At 36.3% G+C, this 22,044-nt stretch overlaps 1 protein-coding gene across 4 annotated transcripts in view; it reads right to left on the reverse strand.

The window, feature by feature from the left end:
* LOC117417707 (aarF domain-containing protein kinase 1-like) overlaps positions 1-22,044 on the reverse strand; it is a 114,538-nt gene that overhangs the window by 64,541 nt on the left and 27,953 nt on the right. For 2 of the 4 annotated variants that reach the window (XM_058991763.1, XM_058991764.1), the window contains exon 4: positions 9,340-9,543. The exons of 1 other annotated variant lie outside the window; for it this stretch is intronic. In XM_058991763.1, the coding sequence (XP_058847746.1) occupies positions 9,340-9,543 (204 nt within the window). Of the gene's footprint in view, positions 1-9,339; positions 9,544-18,224; positions 18,555-22,044 lie in introns of those variants that run through there. One more of the 4 variants, XM_058991762.1, reaches the window with a different exon arrangement.

A 22,044-nucleotide genomic window follows, 5' to 3' on the forward strand; every position in this document is an offset into this window, starting at 1 on the left:
TGGCTCCAGTGCGTTGTGTTGCAATCATTTCTAAATCAGCCTTCATCTGGCTTTGAACTTCTTTTGAGTTTGGCTGGAGAATCCAAAATACCTGGACTGAACAGACTTTATGCAACATTATGAGCTTCCAGCACTGCCAGTCCCACCAACACTATCTATATACTGTATGTAGAGATGATGTGGCTGTTGGAGTTGAAAGATAATATTGATTGGAATGGGGAAAGCTGTTCGGTCCCAGCATTTAGTCATTTGCAATCAAGCTCAAAGCAAGCACAAAGCGAAGTAAAGACAGTATTGGAGTAACAGAACCTAGAACCACTCGGAATGATTGCAAACACAAATCTAATGCGTGAATACTGTCGGCCTTCTGCAAACCAAAAGGATTATACATCCCTTGATTAGTTCTCCACTTTGCTGCAATCACCATATGAGTACAAGTTTTGGAATTTGCATTAAAGTTTTACATTCAGCAATAACGTATCCAGTCAATTGCAGTTTCCCTTTCCTTTATGGCTGTACAAAGTAAATAGTCCCTGGGCAATTATTCACACACACAAACAAACAAATGTTTTCACAGTTTCCATTTTCTGCAATGAACTGCAGGTTTTAGCCCTTGAGGACCTTGAAGACGTGTTCTACCACAGCAGGGTACACAGCTATGTATTATTCAAGCTGCCGGGAAACACTGAACAAATGTTGAACCCTTGTAAGGGGCTAATTCATACTATGTAGTGTCACTGTCACAGAAATTTAAGAATGGTAGTGGATGGCATAAAATCTGTGCCACTAATAAATACAACATGTTCTATTATCATTACCTAAAAAAACAGAAATCCCCACACTGTCCAATACAAGATGTAGTGAAGCAGGTAGAAATGACAAAATAAAGTTTCAATATATGAAAACGTAGGGTCAAACATTTTTATTTCCTTAAAGTGTTTATCGGCAAGAACAAAAACTGAGCTTACCTTCTTTTTGTTTTTTTTAAACCCATTACTTTGATTAATTTTTATACCCATTACTTGAATTAATTTGTTTAAGCTTGTATATGCAATTTTAGCATTAAAATAATCTTAAGCATCTGTCCTCACCATGGCCTTGCTTATGGTCATCAAAACATTATGTCAGATGAAGCAACACTGCACAGCTATGCTTTATGGAAATATTTTGTTTACATTTTCTGAGGAAATATGCTTAAAATAATTGTATTGCTAAAATTGCATATACGAGCATAAAGAAATGAATCAAAGTAGGTAAGAAGGTAAGCTCTGTTTCGATAAACTTCCACACCTATAAACACACAGTAATATCTGCTTTTAAAGATATCAGCATGTAGAAAAATTAATACAATTGAGTTGTATAACCTGTACCGTTCCTAAAAAAAAAACTAACATATGCATACAACCTTTAATACAAAAATGCATGCTACAGATTTTTAAATTTCTGTGTCAAAAAGAATGAATATTGTCCCCCCCCCTTGTCACGAGGCTCCCCCAGTTTACCATAGCATGAAATGCCAGTCATGACAAAATATGTGCCATTTATTCCCTATGACTTAACTGTTTTTCATTTGTATTCTTAAGGGAGGCTGAACCGTAAAAGGTTAGGCCTAGATTGGTAATATTCTGATCTCAGCAGTGTGGAAATGATGTTTCTCTCATGAGATCAAAAAGCTCAACACCTCTTGAATACCTCCGGCGAAAATGAGTTATTGCAGATTTTCACTGCGAGAGAGAGCAGCCAGTGGTGTGAAATTCCATTACATTTTTAGACATTTTCCTTTCTTTTTTTTTTTACTTAAAAAATCACACTTTTAAATGCATTGCTGTTCTTTTTCACAAGGAAGAGCAACTGTGAATTCCGTCAAAAAACAGCAGGTGAGCCTAAACAGTGATGAGGCCAAACTTCAAATGTAAGAGTACGTTAAAGACAGTGTATTGTGGCCTACCAATCTGAGGTCCTGAATTCTGATCTTCATCAATAAAAGGGAAAGAATGTTAAACCTGCAAAAATACAGTTACTGGATTCATTTAGTAAATGGTTTAACGATTAGGAAAAATAGCATATATACTGTACGTACAGCTGCAACATCCAAAGAATTAGATTTTGTGTTATATATCTTATATTGCCTCATCTGACCAGAATCCATACCAGAAGTATCTTATACATTTTGCATACAGTGCAATGAATAAGACAAAAACAATTACAGTACATTACAACATTATTATGCCATATTACATACTAACCCTGCTGTCACCTGTACTGATCTGAAATGCATTATGCACTCATGAACCAGACCTTCCATTTGCAGTTTTATATTACCTGAGAGCTGTCAAAAGCCCCATTTGAAGGCTATTTTAAAAGTGCCAAAGCACTGTATGTAGGGGGATGCATGTGAATAGTCATCATGAACTCGTTGTGGCCCACTGTCATACACAAAGAGCAATCACACAAGTACCTTCGACTGTGGAGGTCCTAGGAATAGGCCAGATGGTCTCAATGGGTTAAGGGTTTCACTTAATGGTGTGAAAAATCATATATATTCTATGATTTATTTTCCTTTGAGACACATAAGAACATTATCCTGAACACGCCAATACCAACATATACATCAGGGAGTGACGTTTCCATCACCTGAATGTTACCAAAGACAATAGGACCTTTTGAATGCAATAATAAATATTTGCCAACCAAAGATGTACACATGGGTTGAAAAACGCAGTTGATCACAATATACTGGATATGATCTTGGGGGTGTGGGGCAGTGAGAGCGCCTGCTTTGTACCCAGTGTAATTCGATATTAATAAATGTACACCTTTAAGCCAGTCAATCACACACTCAGTAGCGCTAGCTGTATAAGATATGTGTCTTAGCAAGCAGCAGGGACTGGCTGGAGACAGAAAGCCTGTATGTCTTACAGAACGTTCAAGGCCACCAAGGATTAATTCTTGTATCGTTTCTAATGCTACAATGTGGTTCAAAATGACTGTTTTGCAATGACTCATCTGGATGGGAAGAAAAACACTTGTGTGTATATGTTAGTTAAAGCACATGTATCCCCACAGATGGTCAGTGAATTGTCACAGACATCAGATTTCTGCACAGAAGAGTTTTTTTTTTTTTTTAATTTTTTCCTCAGGGAGCACCATTAGCACAATGTGACAATGCTCTCGGAACGCCAGTGCTCAATGCTGTTGTTCCCAGGACTGCACCAAGCGCAGACACAAAGCAATACATAATGGAGACGCGACATCATGCTGAACATTAAAAGATGTTCCCGGTGTACCACTGAGAAAATGAATAAAGCAAGGCATAAAGGGATGGAAATATCAAGCCATGTAAGTCCCCTGTTACAGTCTCACCACTGCACTGGGACACAGCCGTATATAAAGCAACAGATAAATAATATTGAACATCATCGAGATAAAATGAACAGAGTGATGTAAACATTTAGGCACACATGTTTTCCCTCAACACTGTGCTGAAAGCAAAGGCACAAAGCAACTGCAGAATTATTATTATTATTATTATTTGTTAGAATGCAGCAGAGAGCAGCAAAAACAGTGACACTTTGATATTTCAGTGTTTGAAAGTGCCACAAAGGGAAACACAATGAAATCCACTCCAAGGACTCAGCTAACTGAGCTAATATGCATGAATTACATTTTGTAGGCGTGTGAAGTACAAAATGAACGCAAAATGAATTGATGTGAAATAAAATCATTTAGCACTAATTGATAAAGCTGTCATGTTGTCTCATGAAAAGTATGAATACATCAAAGCATTAAAACATAATAGGATATATATATATTTTTTTTTTTTATTTCTTAGCAGACGCCCTTATCCAGGGCGACTTACAATTGTTACAAGATATCACATTATACATTATTTCACATTATACAGATATCACATTATTTTTACATACAATTACCCATTTATACAGTTGGGTTTTTACTGGAGCAATCTAGGTAAAGTACCTTGCTCAAGGGTACAACAGCAGTGTCCCCCACTGGGGACTGAACCCACAACATATCCCAGATGTAAATACACTGTGCATCTTACCCTAAATTATTGTAATATACTCTAAATGATTGTGCAGTACTGGAAATGTAAAAAAACTTAAATGCATGGAACACTAGGGAGTCACTACAGACCACATTTTAAATGCCACTTGTACAACAGTTAGAACATGGATGAAGTAACAGATGATTCACTTGGGAAATCCCAGCATCACTATAATAGTCCATGTATAAACTAGACAAGTGAGCCTACTGTGATGTTTCCAGTGCATCAGAAGACAGTAAACGATTAGCAGGGCTGTACTCACAGCACAGCAGTGATAATGTTTATGTACTCGGTCAGCGGCACCAACGTGCTTGGACCATTGGGCCATATTTACTGTTGTTTCCTTTTAAAAGGTATTTAAGGTTACAGCACCTTGTTTCTGATAAGTACTTGAGAAAATAAATATTTAGGCTAAATTGTATTTAGGGTCAGATACATTGCATGATGCAAACACACAGGAGTCCTTAATACTGCATTTAGTTTGTTCTAAAACTTAACACATTATGTTGAACAAATTCATTGTTCTTTGTTTCTACTACAATTGCAAATTACTATATATTTTGGATTTTGTAATGTCAACAATGTTGTGTAGGTTTCCCTGTCTGAAATTAGTCAATAAACTTTTCTCATTCAGGAGCAAAACTACCAGTGCAAAGTGCAAGGTACAAATCTCTTTTGAAATAAGGATAAATATTCAGGCCTTAAAGAGATGTTATTAGAAAAGATATCCATGCTATTATAGTAATATGTGGGATTGGAAATTGCAGCTAAACATAGTAGGTAAAGTACAGTTAAGGCTGAACTAAGATGACATGTTATTTTTATCTAAAAGAATTTGACAGGAAAATGAGCATTTATTATATTCAGATTATATTCTATAGCAGTGAAGCATGCGATTTCTTAGGACTGTACATTGTGATTTTTAAACCACAGGATTAAATTCCTGATTAATATAAATAAGATGGAAAGAAATCTATAATACCTTTATAAAGAACCTCTATGTGAGTCGTGAAATCAGTCCCATGTTTTGTTGTTGTTGTAGGTCTCAATAAAATGCTAATATTTTCCAGTGTGCACTGGGAATATTGATGCAGGTCTGCTTACCGCCTGAACTGCAGCCATCGTTAATGTGGACTATCACGTTCCAATTACATCATGTGTTTCTCTGTCTGTTCTGCTAAATACTGAACTAAGAGCATAATTTTATAAAACCGAAAGTCCCAGAGCATTCTGACCGTGTGTTGAATCAACGGAAGCCGTCTGAGAAGACTAAAAGACTCTCTATCCCCCAGTAGAGCATTGGCTATGTCTAAGGATCATACCTAAGCACAATGCAAAAAAAGATGGATTTTTAGATAACAAAGAGTTTATACTGGATTTCAGTTTAGGTGTAGATCCTTCCAACTGGGGTGAGATATTTTATCTTTTGATAAGTTCTTAAAAGCCGAGGTGTAGAACAATTTAAGCATTCAGTAAGAGCAATATCTCTCTCTAGCAATGTAGGTATATGACTTAGTGGAAATAAATGGCTTTTTAGTTATAAACATCTGTCTTCCAAGAGTGCTGACACTCATAGCAATGTTGACATTTGTAGTGAACTGTATGTGTGAGAAAATAAATCACTGTTTCACACACTGGCAATTATTATTATTATTATTATTTTTTATCCAGCCTGCTACTGCTAGAAATGAAAAATCCACAACGCTGAAATAAGCCAGCACGTGGACACATATCATTAGGAGAATTACACACATTTATGTGCTCGGCTGGCTGGTGTATAATTGAAATGCAGCAGGAGCTACATTAAAAGCCCCCATCTTACATAACGGCAGTGCAAGCACAAGGCAGCACACTGAGACTTGCGTGCCATCTGTTGTTTGCTGGTCTAAAGTAATGAAACAGGGTTCTGCATTGGGCTTTGTCGCTGTGGGGGATTAATGTGCTGAACAATTCAGGGCTTGGTTTCATCATCTAGGGAAGAAATCGCTTGTTTCAGCTTTGCTGGCTTCCTGAAGATTAATGAGGTCATTCTTTGTGTAATGAGACTACTAGTTAATCAACTGAGAATGGTAACCATTTTGTTTCGTTTTTAAGTAAGCTTTAGTGCATCCATTATGTTTTTTTCTTTAGTAGTGCAGCTTTTCAGCTTCTTAATTTACTCCACCCTCCACCCCCCCAAAAAAACATCTTCCGGAGGCTCCTCTCTAGGCAATAAAAGCTTTTACTTATTTAATCTATTTAAGTAGCAAAGATCTATGAGACATTTATCCTATTTTCAAGGACATCCTGGAAGACAGCAGCAGCACATTAGGAAAGAAATACATGCTATTAATATGAGAAATGTATGAGAACCAACAATAGTAGCTATAAATAGTAGGTTCGGTATATGGTTCAGGCTTTTGCTTTCTGCTCAAGTGACATGTTATTTCGGCTAAAGGGATGTGACATGAAAAGAGAGTTTATTATATTCAGATGTAGCTGCAAAAGGGACAGTGAAGTGCATTGTGAGATCTTGTAAAAAAAGAAATGTGTCTTAAAATATCTGGTACACAAGACAGCAAAATACCTTGAATCCACTTAGAAGAGCAAAGCATTTACATTATTTATCTGCAAGCACAGAGAACTCCAATTTAAGGAGTGATAGAAGGAAAAGTTGTCAACAATGCTCTAATATTCACGTACAAATCTGACAATCTTGATTGGATGTCACATCCAATGTTGGCAGCTCTTCTAAGATACTATTGAAAACAATAAAAATTCCTAGTTGTGAGGTATTCTAAAATGGTAGTTTATATCTTTTTCTGCATTTTTATCTTTTGAGACAGACATGCTGGATAGCTTGAGACAGTGTATTCGCTCGTTTGAAATAAACTACCAAAGAAGTGAACCAGGTTTGGGAAACACAATATTATGTCACGCTGCAGCACAAGGATTTTTCTGAATGCTGTATTAAACTAGAGAGACCTCATTTTGTAAAGGCTAAAAAAAACAATTCAGTGTAAAATCTGAAGCGCATTGCTGGTGTTGCATCTGATAGGGGGGTGAGGGGTTCCAAAAATATCACCAACATTCAATTCCTAACATTGAAGAAAAAAATAATGGCTTAAAAAACAACACATATTGAACTAAAACTGATCAGGTGATCAGTGCAGATTTTTACCCAGGTATAAGTCACAATATTTTACTTTCAATTGTTCGTCGATGCATCTGTCAGTTGGGTTTGATTACTACTACTGAGACTACTACGACGACTACTACTACTACTACTACTACTACTACTACTACTACTACTACTACTACTACTACTACTACTAATAATAATAACAATAATAACAATAATAATAATGTTATTGTTTTTTTGTTATGTATAAATCTAACAGGTTTAAATCCCTAATTACTGAAGCAGAGCAGATCCAACAAATACATAGGAGCCACTGACTCATTGTGTGACCCTGAGCAAGTCACTTAACCTCCTTGTGCTCCGTCTTTCGGGTGAGATGTAGCTGTAAGTTACTCTGCAGCTGATGCATAGTTCACACACCCTAGTCTCTGTAAGTCGCCTTGGATAAAGGCGTCTGCTAAATAAACAAATAATAATAACAAATATGTTGAAGACGCAGCTGTCTGTCCCTCAAGCAGACTGTTCTTATTTTCAATTAAAATGATGCAAATTAGTTAATGATTTAAGTAGTCAAAGAATATACTTCTGTAATTAAATGTTTATTATTATTATTATTATTATTATTATTATTATTATTATTATTATTATTATTATTATTATTATTATTATTATTAACAATTGTAATATTATTAATTGTATAATAATAATAATAATAATAATAATAATAATAATAATAATAATAATAATAATAATAATAATGATAATAATATGCTGTTGTTGTTTCTTTTTATGTATAAAATGTAACAGAACCAAATCCCTATTTTGAAAAGCTGAGTGGATCCAACACATATTTTGAATAAGCGGCTTCTCCAGAACATCACATACTGGAGGTAGTGAGCCATGCAGATACAGATGAGTTACCTTCCAGGCAGCGTCTCTATAATGAGCCCACTGTTACAAGGCCTTTCCTTAAGCTAGGTATGACCTGACAAATCCATGGTGAGGCACGTCTCCCCGACCTTTGTCATAAACATCATGATTGTACAGAGACTGCCACAGGAATTTATGAGCAAGGACATCCACAAGAAGAGAGAGCTCGGAGTACACTGCAACACACATTGCCAGTAATTAGCTACAAAGAGCTGGCAAGTGCCAATTACAGTGCTAGGGCAGTGCAGGGACAGGCCAGCAAGGTCTGCATTGTCTTACTATCAGACATGAAAAGACAATACTTGCTTGCTGAGTAACAATGAAGGAACATATAGAGAAATTGTTGGTGGGGGCAGGGAAATTACAGTATTATACTTAGTTATTAAATTGATAAAGTAAAAAAAACAAAACATGAATTCATAAAATGTTATCTTGAATGTTGTGTTACTTGCTATACTACTCAGATTCACAGTTTTTTTTTTATAGTAACTCAATATACTACTACTAATCAGACTAATACTACTACAACTACTACTTGTACGATTACTACTAGTACTATTACTATTTACTGGTAATAATAATAACAATATATTGATTTTTTAAATCTGAAATATAAAATACAAGCAATATGTTTTTCTTTTTTTTCTATTATATATGCCATGTTTAGACTGAAATACGCAAAGGTCAGACTGTCCATCGAGAGCAAAGCTATTTTTGGAAAACAGAGCAAACTGAAAATAATTTATCTTTGCCCCTCATTATTAGAACAACACAACAGTTCACATCTTGACGAGCAGAGGAAGCGGGAGCAGAGGGACTTTTACTGTGACACAGTGCGGCACAGATTATTCTCCTGCTGCACTGAAATCAACGAGGCATGAAAGGTCCATCTACAGCTTCAAGTAAGGAGGATCACCAACTGAAAATGCCCTTTTTCCAGAAAATATTCCCTTTCTATTCACATTACACAATGTTAGATTTTTTTTAATCGGAAAAAATAAATCATGTATTTGTATAAAAAAAAGTAATACATAACATACGGTGTTTATATGCACGTTACAGGAAATAGAATTAAATATTTTAGAGTGATCTGTAGATCTGCCAATTCAGAAGTACACGTTTTTTATTTGTGGTATACCACATGATCTTTAAGGTTTTTATTTTATATATTGCTATTTTATACATAGCGTCTATTTATTCATGAGTACACAGAGAATCTAACCTCTTTTCCCAGGTCCTCTCTGATAACTTGCTCGATCTCCCTCAGACTGCTTTGGGGTGCCCTGCTGTGAAGGATCTTCAGCGTGCTTGTGTATTCCTCTGGAAGGAGGTAATCTAGTGCACCCAGGTGCTGACCCACCTTGATGAAGGTTCCTCTATTAGCACAGCACAGGTCTTTGAGTCGTTCTGCAGAACGCAGATGTACCTGTAAACATCAAGGAGAAGCCATGTTTACGCTACTGTTATACGTAATTGACAATACACTGTGCCGTTCTGTGTACATTTCCTGAAACACAATTATAACTGAATAGTGGCACGATATTAGAACTGAAATACAAACCGGAGATTCAAAACAAGTATCTCCTTTGAAATGGCCTACATGGCAGGCCGTCAGATGGAATGTCATATTTTACATGGGTAATTTCCTCAAACCGCTCTGCTCTACAGCAGTAGATCATTTTATTTCTATGTAGTCCCAAAGCGTTTCAATTGAATACAGGCAGGAATACAGCAAGCGCTCATCCTGCAAATGTATAAATGCAGTCAATATACATCCTGTTTTATTATTATTGAAAATAGAATGTGAAGCCACATAGCAACACATAAAGACAATAACATTTCATATTTATTAAACTGCACTATATCCACAAAGTAACATGTAGCAGATAGCATTATTATTTTTTTTTTTTTAAATAGTGACAAAGTATAAAAACATGTGTTTTGGATATTGTTGATGTATAAATAGTTCCTCATAATATAAACAGAACATTTCTGATAGAAACACCTCCAACAAAACCCCTTGACAACATGCTGGGTGTTGCCTGAAGTCTGGTATTGACTGGGGTCTTTGATACAGTACCATGCAAGTACTTATAAAGATCTTTAAGATCAGGACCCAATGTGGTGGTGAACTGTAGCATAAAAATTAAAGCAGTCAGAAGTCACCACTGCTGGCTGCTCTGTGATTTGATTTATAGACTGTCAGCAGTCACCATTACAGGTTGCTGCCTATCAGCATAGTCGATCCTGGATACAGGGTGACATCAGATGATACCCCATTCACACAATCTTCCAAGAGAAGGGGTAATGCTGATGTTCAGTCTTTACTTGCAATGGTTAAGGACTACAGAATAATAACGACAATGATTACTATTTAATGCAATGTCTTTCCTTAGGAGGGAGCAGTAGTATTAGGTGGTCAGTCGTGATCTTGTCTTGTGAATGTCAGTCATTGTGTACAACTTGATAGTCATTTGCAATCTGAGTGAAGTATCCATTACGAAAATAAACATTTATATCCGTCAACACTAGCAAGTTGCTGTTTCCCGCGTTCTTGAGAGAATAATGTGATTGTGGGAGGGAGTAAGCTCGGACCAACACCCTGTTACACACCATAACAGTAAGTCAAAATAGTCTATATGTTTTTTTTTTAATATATACCATAAAATTGCTACTGTGCTGCATTGAAGAAAAAAAATATATTAATAAGAAACATCTGCTACAAAAGGATTACTGTTTAGCCCGGTAGCACTTCCATTCTGAGTGCAGGCAATCATTCCATAAAAAAAACAAGCAGTTTGCCACATTTTAGGCCTACTTTTCAGTCACATATGTGAACACGCAAAGGCACCTTAAAAACACAAATGTGAACGGGGGTGTCCCAGGGCCAGTGAATGGGGTCCAAGTGATTCAGGTTATGGTTGAAAACAGTAAATACTTTTTTTTTTTTAAGAATAAGCCTGGTTATTTCTGTCATTTATTAGAAGAAGATTAGAACTATAAACTAAGCAATATCAACATCTTGTGTATGACCTAGACACTTCAGCTTAGCCAATTATTTGGAAATAAATTAAGGGGAAGTGGTTAAGAGCCAGAGTTAATAAGCAAAGTATTTTCTGTTTCCTAAACCTGTCAGATCAATAGAGTAATGACTTGCATACAGACACAGTGCATCTCAGTGTCACAATATGTGCATTATGAATAAATTAGCACACAATTAAAACAATCAAAAGTCATTAAAATGGCATTAGCACAATATTATTAGCTTTTGCTAACAGGTGGCTTTGACCTGAAATCTATGTACTCTTTCACTCTGTGGTGTTTATCCCATTTCTTTTCTGTTTTGTGCTTTTTGATAAAGCCAGAGTAAACAAATCTCTATCTTTCTGGATTAAAATGAATCCTGCTCTGCAGTGGGTGGTAGATTAAAGGTTGTCCCGTGGGCATGACTTAGTTGTCCAGAAATGCGGGGAAATTGGATTTTCATTGCCCACAAAAGACAGATATGTTTGGAATAGCGAAGCAATTTAAATATGTTCTCAAATAATTATAAATGCTTGTTTCTAGAAAACAGTTTTAGAAGCTTATCCATTCAGGTTAATGTTACCAGGTTACTATTAGAATTATTATTTTTAGGAACACAGCCATTTATTAATAATATTAAAAACATTAGTAGACAGAAGTCACAACAAGATGGGGATTATTAATAATCAACATTTGTTCATCTTTGTTATGTGTGAATTAAAGACTCAGCTCTTTTAAGAATCTGACTATTAGTTTGAAGAGGAGGATGTTTATTTCTCTGTCTGTTAAAATCCCAAGGAGAGAAATCTGTGCCACCTGTCATTCCAAAGCTCTGGCAATCAGTAGCACACACTATTGGCAGGAACAATCCTTCCTAATGCCTACAGCAAATACAGCCCTATCTGTCCAAGCGAGGGACTGTGCATTCAGATAAGGATCATCTATATGGTGATGTGGAGATTTATGGTGTAAAACAAAAAGCTTTTTATCCCTTTCACATAGCTGCAGAAAAGGAAAATACTCTCTCTCTCTCTTAAAATCACATTCACAGGCTTACAGTGTGTTTTAACAGAAAACACTATTGAAAGGAAGTCCTCTTGTGTGCAAGAATGTCCTGTTCTAGGGAAAACTCTGAAGGTAACGTTGGCATACATATAATTAAATAAGGAACCAGCAAAAATCAAGAATACCGATATTAGTCTTGCTAATCAGTTTCTTTACCAGTATTTACATTCACTGGGGTCTGTGCAAAGCATAGTTCACCCAGTGGCTAAATACTGTACTACATTATTTATTTATTTTTTTTATCTGGGATTAAATTGGGCACACAGTGCCACTAGGTGTCCAAAAACTGTAAATGCAACAAATTAAATGGACGTTTAAACCAATTCCCTACAGAATGCAAATTACTTGATAATGTTTCTGTTAGATCATATTCTGTTATCTGCCTGATTCACACATCCACAACATGGGATAATAAAAGCTTGACAGCTTTCCTCTGCACAGTGCTGATGGGCAGCAGGGGGCTGTTGGGTACAATTAACTGCCTCCCTTTTCTCCACCAGCACAGCACATCAGCAGACAGGAGAGACTTTGACAAGCTTAATACAGTAATTGCTGGAACACACTGACATTTTTCAGTTCCTGCAAAAAACCATTAGATGTCTTCTTTATAGGGCCAAAGTAATCTTATTGTCATCCCTGTTCTTCACTACCTGAATAAAGTGCCTCAGTATTTTAAAAAGGGTATGTTCTGTTCTGAAGGCTTTGTAAACCAAACCTTGGATGCAATTCTAAATTTCAGACTAGAAAAAATACGAAACTTCTTGATTTGCTCCTCTACATCTCCTTCCTTCCTCCGCTAATGGAACAAAGCGAGCAGATGTTGGGAGATTAAATGCTCCACTAATAACACTCTTTCATCTTCAGCACAGGCTGCACTTTTTTTTTCTCCAAAGGCAGAGCTTTATCAATTCCTAGCACAGTAAATGGATGGTTTCTCTTTGCACGGATATCATGTGATTATTCTACAGCACAGTCCTTGACCCTGGCGACATAGCAGCGCAGAGTTCATGAGCATTAAAAAAGAAATGGCAGCGATTTAGACAGTATAGCATTATAATGGGGAGAACATGCAAAGCCCAGTCTTTACTGAACATACACCAATTACACAACTGTAATCAAACAAAGGATTTAAAGCTTATCAGAGTAACCAACAGCTTAGAAATAACCTAATACCGGCTGCCGTAAATGTAACAGTGACATTCATTCCCTGCCACGGCAGTAGCAAGACAAAGTAGATCACCTTAACAGATCCACTGTGTGCGCATGTAAAAGTCTGATATAAAGACAGACAGGTGACCCCTAGATTCTGATACTCTCAATAGCTTGTGCTAAAGTATGTCCAAGTTTTAGACCAGACAAATGCCTCCACACACTCCCTCACTCAATCACTTATATTAGTGAACGTCCTTAGTAAGTTTCATCGGAATTTGTTAAGCAGCTGGAAACACACTGCAAAAACTTTTCTTTAGCACATGTTATTATGAGTATGAGAATCAGGGGGCATATGGAGGCATCTAAGCCTGTATGTCAAACCTATATGTCAGCCTGTATGTCAGTCTGAGCTTTCTCTTTTGAAGTTGTCGTTGTTGTTTTGTTATTGAATTGGGTTCACCAGTATATGTGAATTCCAATTCTTGGTTTTGTGCATTGCTTTGTAAAACATAAAATATGAATATTTTCAAATTATTCTAAGACCATGGTGCATTATACAGCATACATCAACTAGGTAAACAAGTAGGCTGTGCAGCTCAAGAAAAAAATACCACAGATCAGATTTTGTGATTTAATTTGAAAACTGCATAACAGGACAGGCTGCAAGCAGGGCTTTATGGTAAAGAGATGAATCTTGGCAGGCAAATAAAACACTGAGACAAGAAAAGTGAAGAACACGAATGGGTGTGGGAAAGTTTGAAGCATTTTTTCAATACAGCACCTGAAAATACTGAAAGGCCTTCTTTAACACATTTGAATACGTTTAAAGCAATAACTAGTCTCAGGTGGATTCTTGCCAGTAGAGCTAAAAACAGTCAGCTTCATCAGCTGGGCTAAGAGAGAAATACACAAATACTGTATACTCAACACACCACGACTATTTTCCAGTAGAGGCCGTCTGTCACACTGCCTCAACTAAATTATTGACCATAACAGGCATCTTTAAAAGTACAGATATACATATTTGTGCATATATACACAACAATACAATACGTTAACATTAATTCACCATATTCACACAAGTACCACAGTTCCACTTTGTATCTCTTTTCAAGTCAATTCTCCTTCCAGCAATAGCCATGGATTTTGACATTTCCTAAAATTGTTTCCTCTTTCCGCCTAACAGTATTGCTGTATGAACAAGGTACTTTTCCACAGCTAATTTGGAGGGGGGGTGGGGGGCGACCACTGATTTGTACATTGCTCAGACTTTGGTCCATTGGTCTCAAGTCAAGTCACATACTGTACCATGGATAAGTGTCAATTAGAGGGCGTGTATAGTGATGCATCTCTATGTATGAAGCTGTAGTCTGGTCTGATGGCCCATAGTGGAATTACCAGATAACTGCATACAGTTACTGTTTTTCACTTTATTAGTATGTTGTGAGCAAAAACAGTACATATGTGTATATTAGTGAATGATATTAATACCCTAAAAGAACTGAGATGGATGGTGGAACAAATGGCTACTGCTTGACCTAAAAATAAAAATCAGATGATATTTAAAAAGCAGCAGTGCCACAGATCAATCCTCTGAACGCTAATTTGCAGGATATTTTCCACTTCATTTTCTTTCTAAAACCCCATAACCCATCATCAGGACTTGGCTGCTGGTCCAGCTTTGAGAACTCTTTTAATTCCAAAGCATAATAACCCCTGTGCTTTCCACATAGTCATTAGGGATTAATGCCGTGTAATCTTTTCAAATCTCAATACCAGACATCTTTATATCTTTTTACAGCTGTACTCTTAAATAAATAAATAAATAAATAAATAAATAAATAAAGACCAAGAAATACAGTAGTTCATGTTCTCAGCCTTTCTTGTGTGAAATCTTTTAGGACAATGTGTGCCATTAAACAGGACGGTGCTATAAGAGGGTACAGAGTAGCTGTTTTGAACTTTCGTCCATGGTTAAACCTTTTGGTATACACATACCTTACTTCCCATCATTTCCAATTGATTTATAAACAGAATACTATACGAAAGTACATGGAATGCTGTGATTATTGAATGCATGAGGATGGCTGTAAACAACCCATTCGCTCTTCAAGGGCTTGTCGGTCATTTGGCCATCCTTACTGCACAGTACTCCATGAATGTCCATGGAGAATACTCTTTACATACTGTACACTACAGGATATCGGAAAATCCTTTTTTATTAATGGGAAAACATTTAATAAAGTATTTATTTCCCCCCTCTATCAGTTACAGAAGTTGCTGGTTTGTTTGTGTCATTTGTTGCAGAATTAATAAATACATTATACCTGTATCATTCCTGGTGCTACAGTATATGCTTATGTGATGTATTAAAGTCATTGACTTTGACTAAGTCCGAGGGGGGGGGGGGGGGAGAAACATCACTACAGATATATTTTGGTGCAAACCAGGTCTGCTATTTTTCCTTTCACTGCAAAGGCTCTTTGCACCACCACACAGTAAAAAAAAACTCCATCCCCTGGTGTAAATGAGACTGACAACAGCCCTGCAACTGAGAGGCATTCCTATGGTGTGAAGCACATTCTCTGCTAAAATGTAAATTCTAGGAATCAAAAACAATTATTTGGAATTTTGCACTGTTCCAAATGGGTGTGTTTCATTCTAGGAACACCTAACCGGTGATAGTATGTTTCAATACTGTAAAATTCATTTAGGCATATAATTAAGAAGCATTAGGGACCAACAGAACAGTTAATATGTTCTCGGTATGCCTGCTTTACCTCAAAAGTCAAGTCAGGAAAGGACAAGGGGCCGGTAAAAATCACAGAGCAAGGGGGAATCTTATTATCGCTGATTGTATTTTTTATTGAGACCATAACTATAAAACAGAAGTGACCTTTTTAATAGAAAAAAGGTTACTCTGCTAACAAAGAGAAAAGCCATCTTTTTTTTCCACAGGGCATAACCATATTCTATGTAGCACTTTTATTGCCTTCATAGGAATACCCAGCATGTTGGTTTATACTCAAATGCTCATTTAAGGTAATGTTTTTTATTGACTTTCTGTTCATATTCAAAATGCATTGGAGGCAAGGCTTCTAATCAATGCTATCTAATGCCTCTTTTTTTCTAAATGGGAGTGCACACAAATTAATGTCCTATTGATCAGTGTACCATGAAAAGCCTTTTTCAGGGAGTGTGAAGGCTTCTTTAACACCCTTTTCACAGCTATTATCACAGAAGAGGCACTACAGTTTTAAAGGTTGACAACTTAATACTGGCATTAGCTGCGTTAAAATCTGCAAGCACTAATTAATAGGCAAAATTTGTATAATGTCCCTTAACAAGGCCTGTTAATAGATATGTGCTGTCCGTGTCTTTACTAAATACAAATATTGAGAAGTATATGTGAAGCCAATCACACTTATCCTAATAAATATGTATCTGAGAAACATCTATGACTGGAGGAGTTTTCAAATGACTAGTTTATTTTCTGGTACATAGTAAGCTTTTTTATTGTAGCACTACTCTCCTCTCTAGGGAGTAATACATTGCTATTTACTACCAATGCATGTAACGTTTCTATGACCAATAAGTAGCATAAAGACCATTTAAAATACTTCATTGTACTTTATTTTTTTTGTTGCCAACATCAATCACTTTACAGCCAGCTGGTGAACTGAACCATCTACTTAGAGAAACTCTTTGCTGCAACATCAAATTAACATAAAGTAACGAGTCACCTGGAGTGTACATGGCACTCAGACATAGTGTTCTGCGATACCTGATTTAGGCTACCTCGATACGATACCCTGCATAAGATCACGATATTCGATATTATCACGATTCTTTGAATTTTATGTCCATTACATGTTAAATGGCTGTCAAATAAAAATGTTCGCAAGTACAAAGTGTGGTAGAGGCTAAAACTCACTTAATGCTACAGCATGGTGGAATGCTTGCTTTTTAATTTTATTTTCTGTTGAAACAAGTTCTCTTTTTATATAAGAAATACAGAAAATAGTGTAATCAAAGTCATTGCCACCGACTATTAAATACAACTGTAAAGAAAGCTTAGTATAAGAGACATTATTTTCTGTATATATTGTGTTTCAATATATTATGTTTCATCTTATTCAAGCCAAACGTCTCCTTCAAAACAACATTGCAGTGCACTATAAACATAGGAAATGTTACGCAATTTTATTCAGACCATCATGCGAGCGTGGATGTTAATTTTGCTAAGAAAATAAATTAGACAAAAGACTTTTACAACTATAGATTAGAGCACATCGTTTACCTGCTGAATCGCGTATGCACGCCTTGAACTGTATACATGGGGGGGGGGGGGGGGGGGACGGGGGGACGGGACTATGCAGCCTATGTACTGTGTACTGTACTGTATGTTTTTGTGCTGAACTTGCAACAATCAGACGTCCGTTTCCAGCATGAAAGCTAATTGTTTTACACACACAAAAAAAATGTTTTACGACAAAATCCAAGGAATATATAAAGTGTTAACAATTTATAACATGGAGTCGTTTTAATGACACGTCTGCAAAATATATTTTTGCATCTTGGTGAACTAACGAACGGCATTTTGATCCGCTTTTAGAGCGTTCCTATGTTCTCTTTACACAGTGCTTTTTTTTATATAGTATTGTACTATTTCAACTTCTTACACACACACACACACACACACACACACACACACACACACACACACACACACACACACACATATAAATACTAATTGGGTGCATTATTTACATTTTTAAGGCGAGATGTAATTCACAGAATCTCAATAATATGTAGAACAAAAGAACTACAGTAAAAGTAGAACTATTTTAACTGTAACTAACTTACATGCTGTCGCTTCACTTCAACAAAGAGATTGGGGTGGCGATCTGATAAATGCTTAAATAAATTGGTGGTGTTTCCTCCCTTGTTTTTGACTTCTTTCAAACACCTCCTACATTTTGGATGTCCACCTTCAACTGGATTGCCGCTTTCATTTAATGGATAACCAAAATAGTTCCACACTACAGTGGAATTGGCTTTAGAAACCAGCTGTTCTCCCGCGTCCGCCATGTTGATACTTGGGCAGTACTGTAATTAAATTTTCCGAGAACGCGCAGCGCAGGAAAGTTAGTTTCTTCCGGTATATGCAAAAAAGTTCATATCGTTTTTAAAGCACACAATTAAAGTGTTGTTTTGAAGTCTCAAAAAAAAAAAAAAATAGCCAGACCGGAAAACACGATATATCACCAAAAAAAAGACGGAATCGGAAAAAAACGATATATCGATATTTTTTTTTTAACCCGATATTAGGTATCATATAATTTTTGTATCATGATATTTCGATATACCGAAATACCGCAGAACACTACTCAGACACTCCAGTTGTTAATAGGGCCATCTTAACAGCTTAAAGCATATATCTACATGCCTTGGGATAGACATCATGTTCCCTTCAGTAGCAATTATAGAACCACCAAGGTCCACATTTTTACATATACCTGTTATTATTATACATTTTTATATAGGTTACGTTATATATGAGCTTTATATTGACCACATCTTTACAGCATAGTAACATATTTTAAATTACATTTTTTAAGACGATACATATTGCAGCCTAATCATTTCCATTTCAGTCTAGCTGTTTGGTTTGGATTTTTGTCTTTACTTCTTTTACTACTCATTACATCAACCTATTATCAACTGGTATGCCTACTTTATCAACGTAGCCAATGTTTAAACCTATACACATCATCACACTCCAAGTAGTATAGGGATAAATTGGGACACATTGTGGGAGATAGGACACTTATTATCTTCAGTGTTGTTCTGTTTAAAGGCATGGGACATTTATTTTAAACGTAATTTTCTGAATCATTTAAAAGAAAATATCGAGTTAGCCTATCTTTACATAATTTTTACATAACCACAGAAATTCTACAAACACACATTTGGATTAATTACTATACTGCTTCATAATTATCTTTAAGCTTAATGTGAAACTTTGTGATTCATGATCAAGCATCTGGTACTAAATACTCTGAAAAGGATTTACTGTATAAAGAAAAATATGTCAAAGTACCCCTGAGGATACTGAATAGCAATTTTGCAATCTGAAGGTTAGGATTAGAAGTTAACATTTTTGGATAACTGTGTGATTTAAGTTAGCATTAGATTCACGTGCAGCTGGTCCTGGTAATGTAGATGTTTCTGCAGTATTTTGGCACCACATGAATGTACATCTAAACCGCTGTGCAGGATCAATTCCCCTGGACAAGTGTTTTTTTTTCATGCACATAACCTTGCTGCGTCCCACATTGAGTGTTCAGCTGTATTACACAATATTCACTTAGTAGCAAGGCTGGGTCTGTGTTTAAAAGGCTCCCCCACTAGCCTGGGAGGCATATGACTAATATTCAAAATACAAATCAGAAAGTTTCATTTAAAAAAAAAATGCTTTCTCAACTGCTGGGGGAAACTAGGTAATACAATCTTAAAAGGCCAACCTCTATAGGAATGTTTCCATATGATGTATTACCTAGCGTTTCCATACAGTATAACAAATATGAGATTTGGATTACCATTCCATGCAAACTGTGCATACCATTGCCTATATTGTCTTGTTATGGAGAGACAGTGTCATTGCTGTGAAGTATATTTATAGCTAGATTCAGGACAATCTGAAGTTGCTAAACTGCATCATTAACATGAATGTTACGGTGACTGATAAAGTTTATATAGGATTAAATTAATCTTCATAATAATAGATTAAGTGTCCGCATTACCTTTGACATAATTAATCATTTTACATATTTGTTCAGAGAAATAAAGATTACCAAATTGAAAAACACTTTTATAAAAGATAGGAGAACTAGACGGTCACCCAGGAAGCAAACTGGCCCATTACAAAGGGTGGCACTAACCTTTTACCCTTTGTATCAACTGCAATATAAAACCATCAAGACTCCCTTAAAATGACAGCTGTTTATAGTTCATAAAGTTAAGCGCCATCAAGAAACATATTTTGCAGGCTTTTTTGCAGAGCTGTCAGTCTGTCACAAGTCATAATTTCAGATTAATTCAGTCATTATGGGTTTCTACCAGGTTCCATCTAAAGTCATCAGAAGAGGAAATGACTAAGATGATACTTAAAAGTATAAAAAGGCATTGCTTCAGATTATTTATGATAGTTTTCTTTTCTTAGAATATAGTTACATCCACCTAAATAATATGTGAACAACATTGTCTTTATTATAGAAAACACAAAGCTGACTACAGTACAAATCTTGTAATAATGCCAATCGAGGTCCCGGAAGGTTTAGCTCTGAACCCCCCCCTCGAAAAAAAACGCCAAGAGCCAGCTGCTTGTTTTTGAAATGGAAAGGAAACTCAAATGAGCGTGTTATTTGCAGCTGTGGATAATTCACCCGCCTGTGTTTTAGCTGAGCTTTGGAGCCAGGCACTGTTGCCAAAGAGTCTGCCACAATATGTCTTCATTAATGTTCAGCAAAGTGTCTTTTAACCTCAAAATGAGGCACAAAATGAGGCTTCTTGTTCCTTGTCAAGCCATTTCCCAGAAAACCGAAGAGGGAGGGGAAAATAACAGAGACAAGCGTTATTCTGATTTCTCTTGTGATGAGAATCTCGTGGAAGATGATGAGTTGACAGCATAGGTGACAGCATTCGAAGAATAATTAATGAAAAAGCAGACAGCAGTAGTACTGAACCCCTTCACACATACTTCACCACAATCCTGACCTTGAAGAAACTGCATCCTCCAATTACAGGAAGGGATGATTCCATCCTGGGCTTCTCCAATTTACTGTGAAACAACCTGCAGTTATGAACTGTGATGCAGCTCACCCTCCAGTAGGGGTTGAGATCAATTTCACAAACTGCTTTTACTTACTATATTACTTGACCTGGATTCACTCAGTACACTCCAGAGGTTTTAAATCAGGCATCTAAACCAAATAAAACAAACTAGAAATTTGATCATTTCACAATTTTACATGCTTTTCCCATGACCAAGCAGAAACTCATAATAAAAAATACAAAAAAAAAAAAAAAAAACACTGCACCACCATCTGCTGTTTTCAAACCACCCTCACAGATTACAGGACAGCTTTTTTGAAGAGTAATTTGTTCCCAAGTTTGGGTGATGAATGAGATTTCGAGAGCACTTTGTCTCCGAGTACTGGTCCAAAATCTTTGGGAGCTTTATCAACAAAGACAGGGCCTCAGCCATCCAATAAATGAATATGATTTTTTTCACAATTAACACAGGGCTCTTAGAGGTATTTGTTGATAAATATAGGGCTAATTTCACAGACCCTCATTAGCACTAGTAGTGGACTTCCTTACCCAATGTAACAATGTACTCCAATACTGATGCTAATTCAGGTGCTTCCTTGGAGAATCACCCTCATTTGGTTTTGGTACCATGGCCTCTCTGGAAGACTGCAGAAAAGTTTCTATTGCTAATTATTACAATTACTGGTGGGCATTATTTAATAAGAAACATAGCTTACACCTCCAACATAGCACACATCTACAGTGAACATAACAGTGTAATTACGATTGTGATGTTAAAAAATGATAGGCTGTTGCTTTAAAAATAAAACAAAGAAGAGACAGCAATCCCCTGCAATGAATCGCAGGAAGT

The sequence above is a fragment of the Acipenser ruthenus genome, chromosome 18, assembly GCF_902713425.1.
Source record: "Acipenser ruthenus chromosome 18, fAciRut3.2 maternal haplotype, whole genome shotgun sequence".
NCBI classification, from domain to species: Eukaryota; Metazoa; Chordata; class Actinopteri; order Acipenseriformes; family Acipenseridae; genus Acipenser; species Acipenser ruthenus.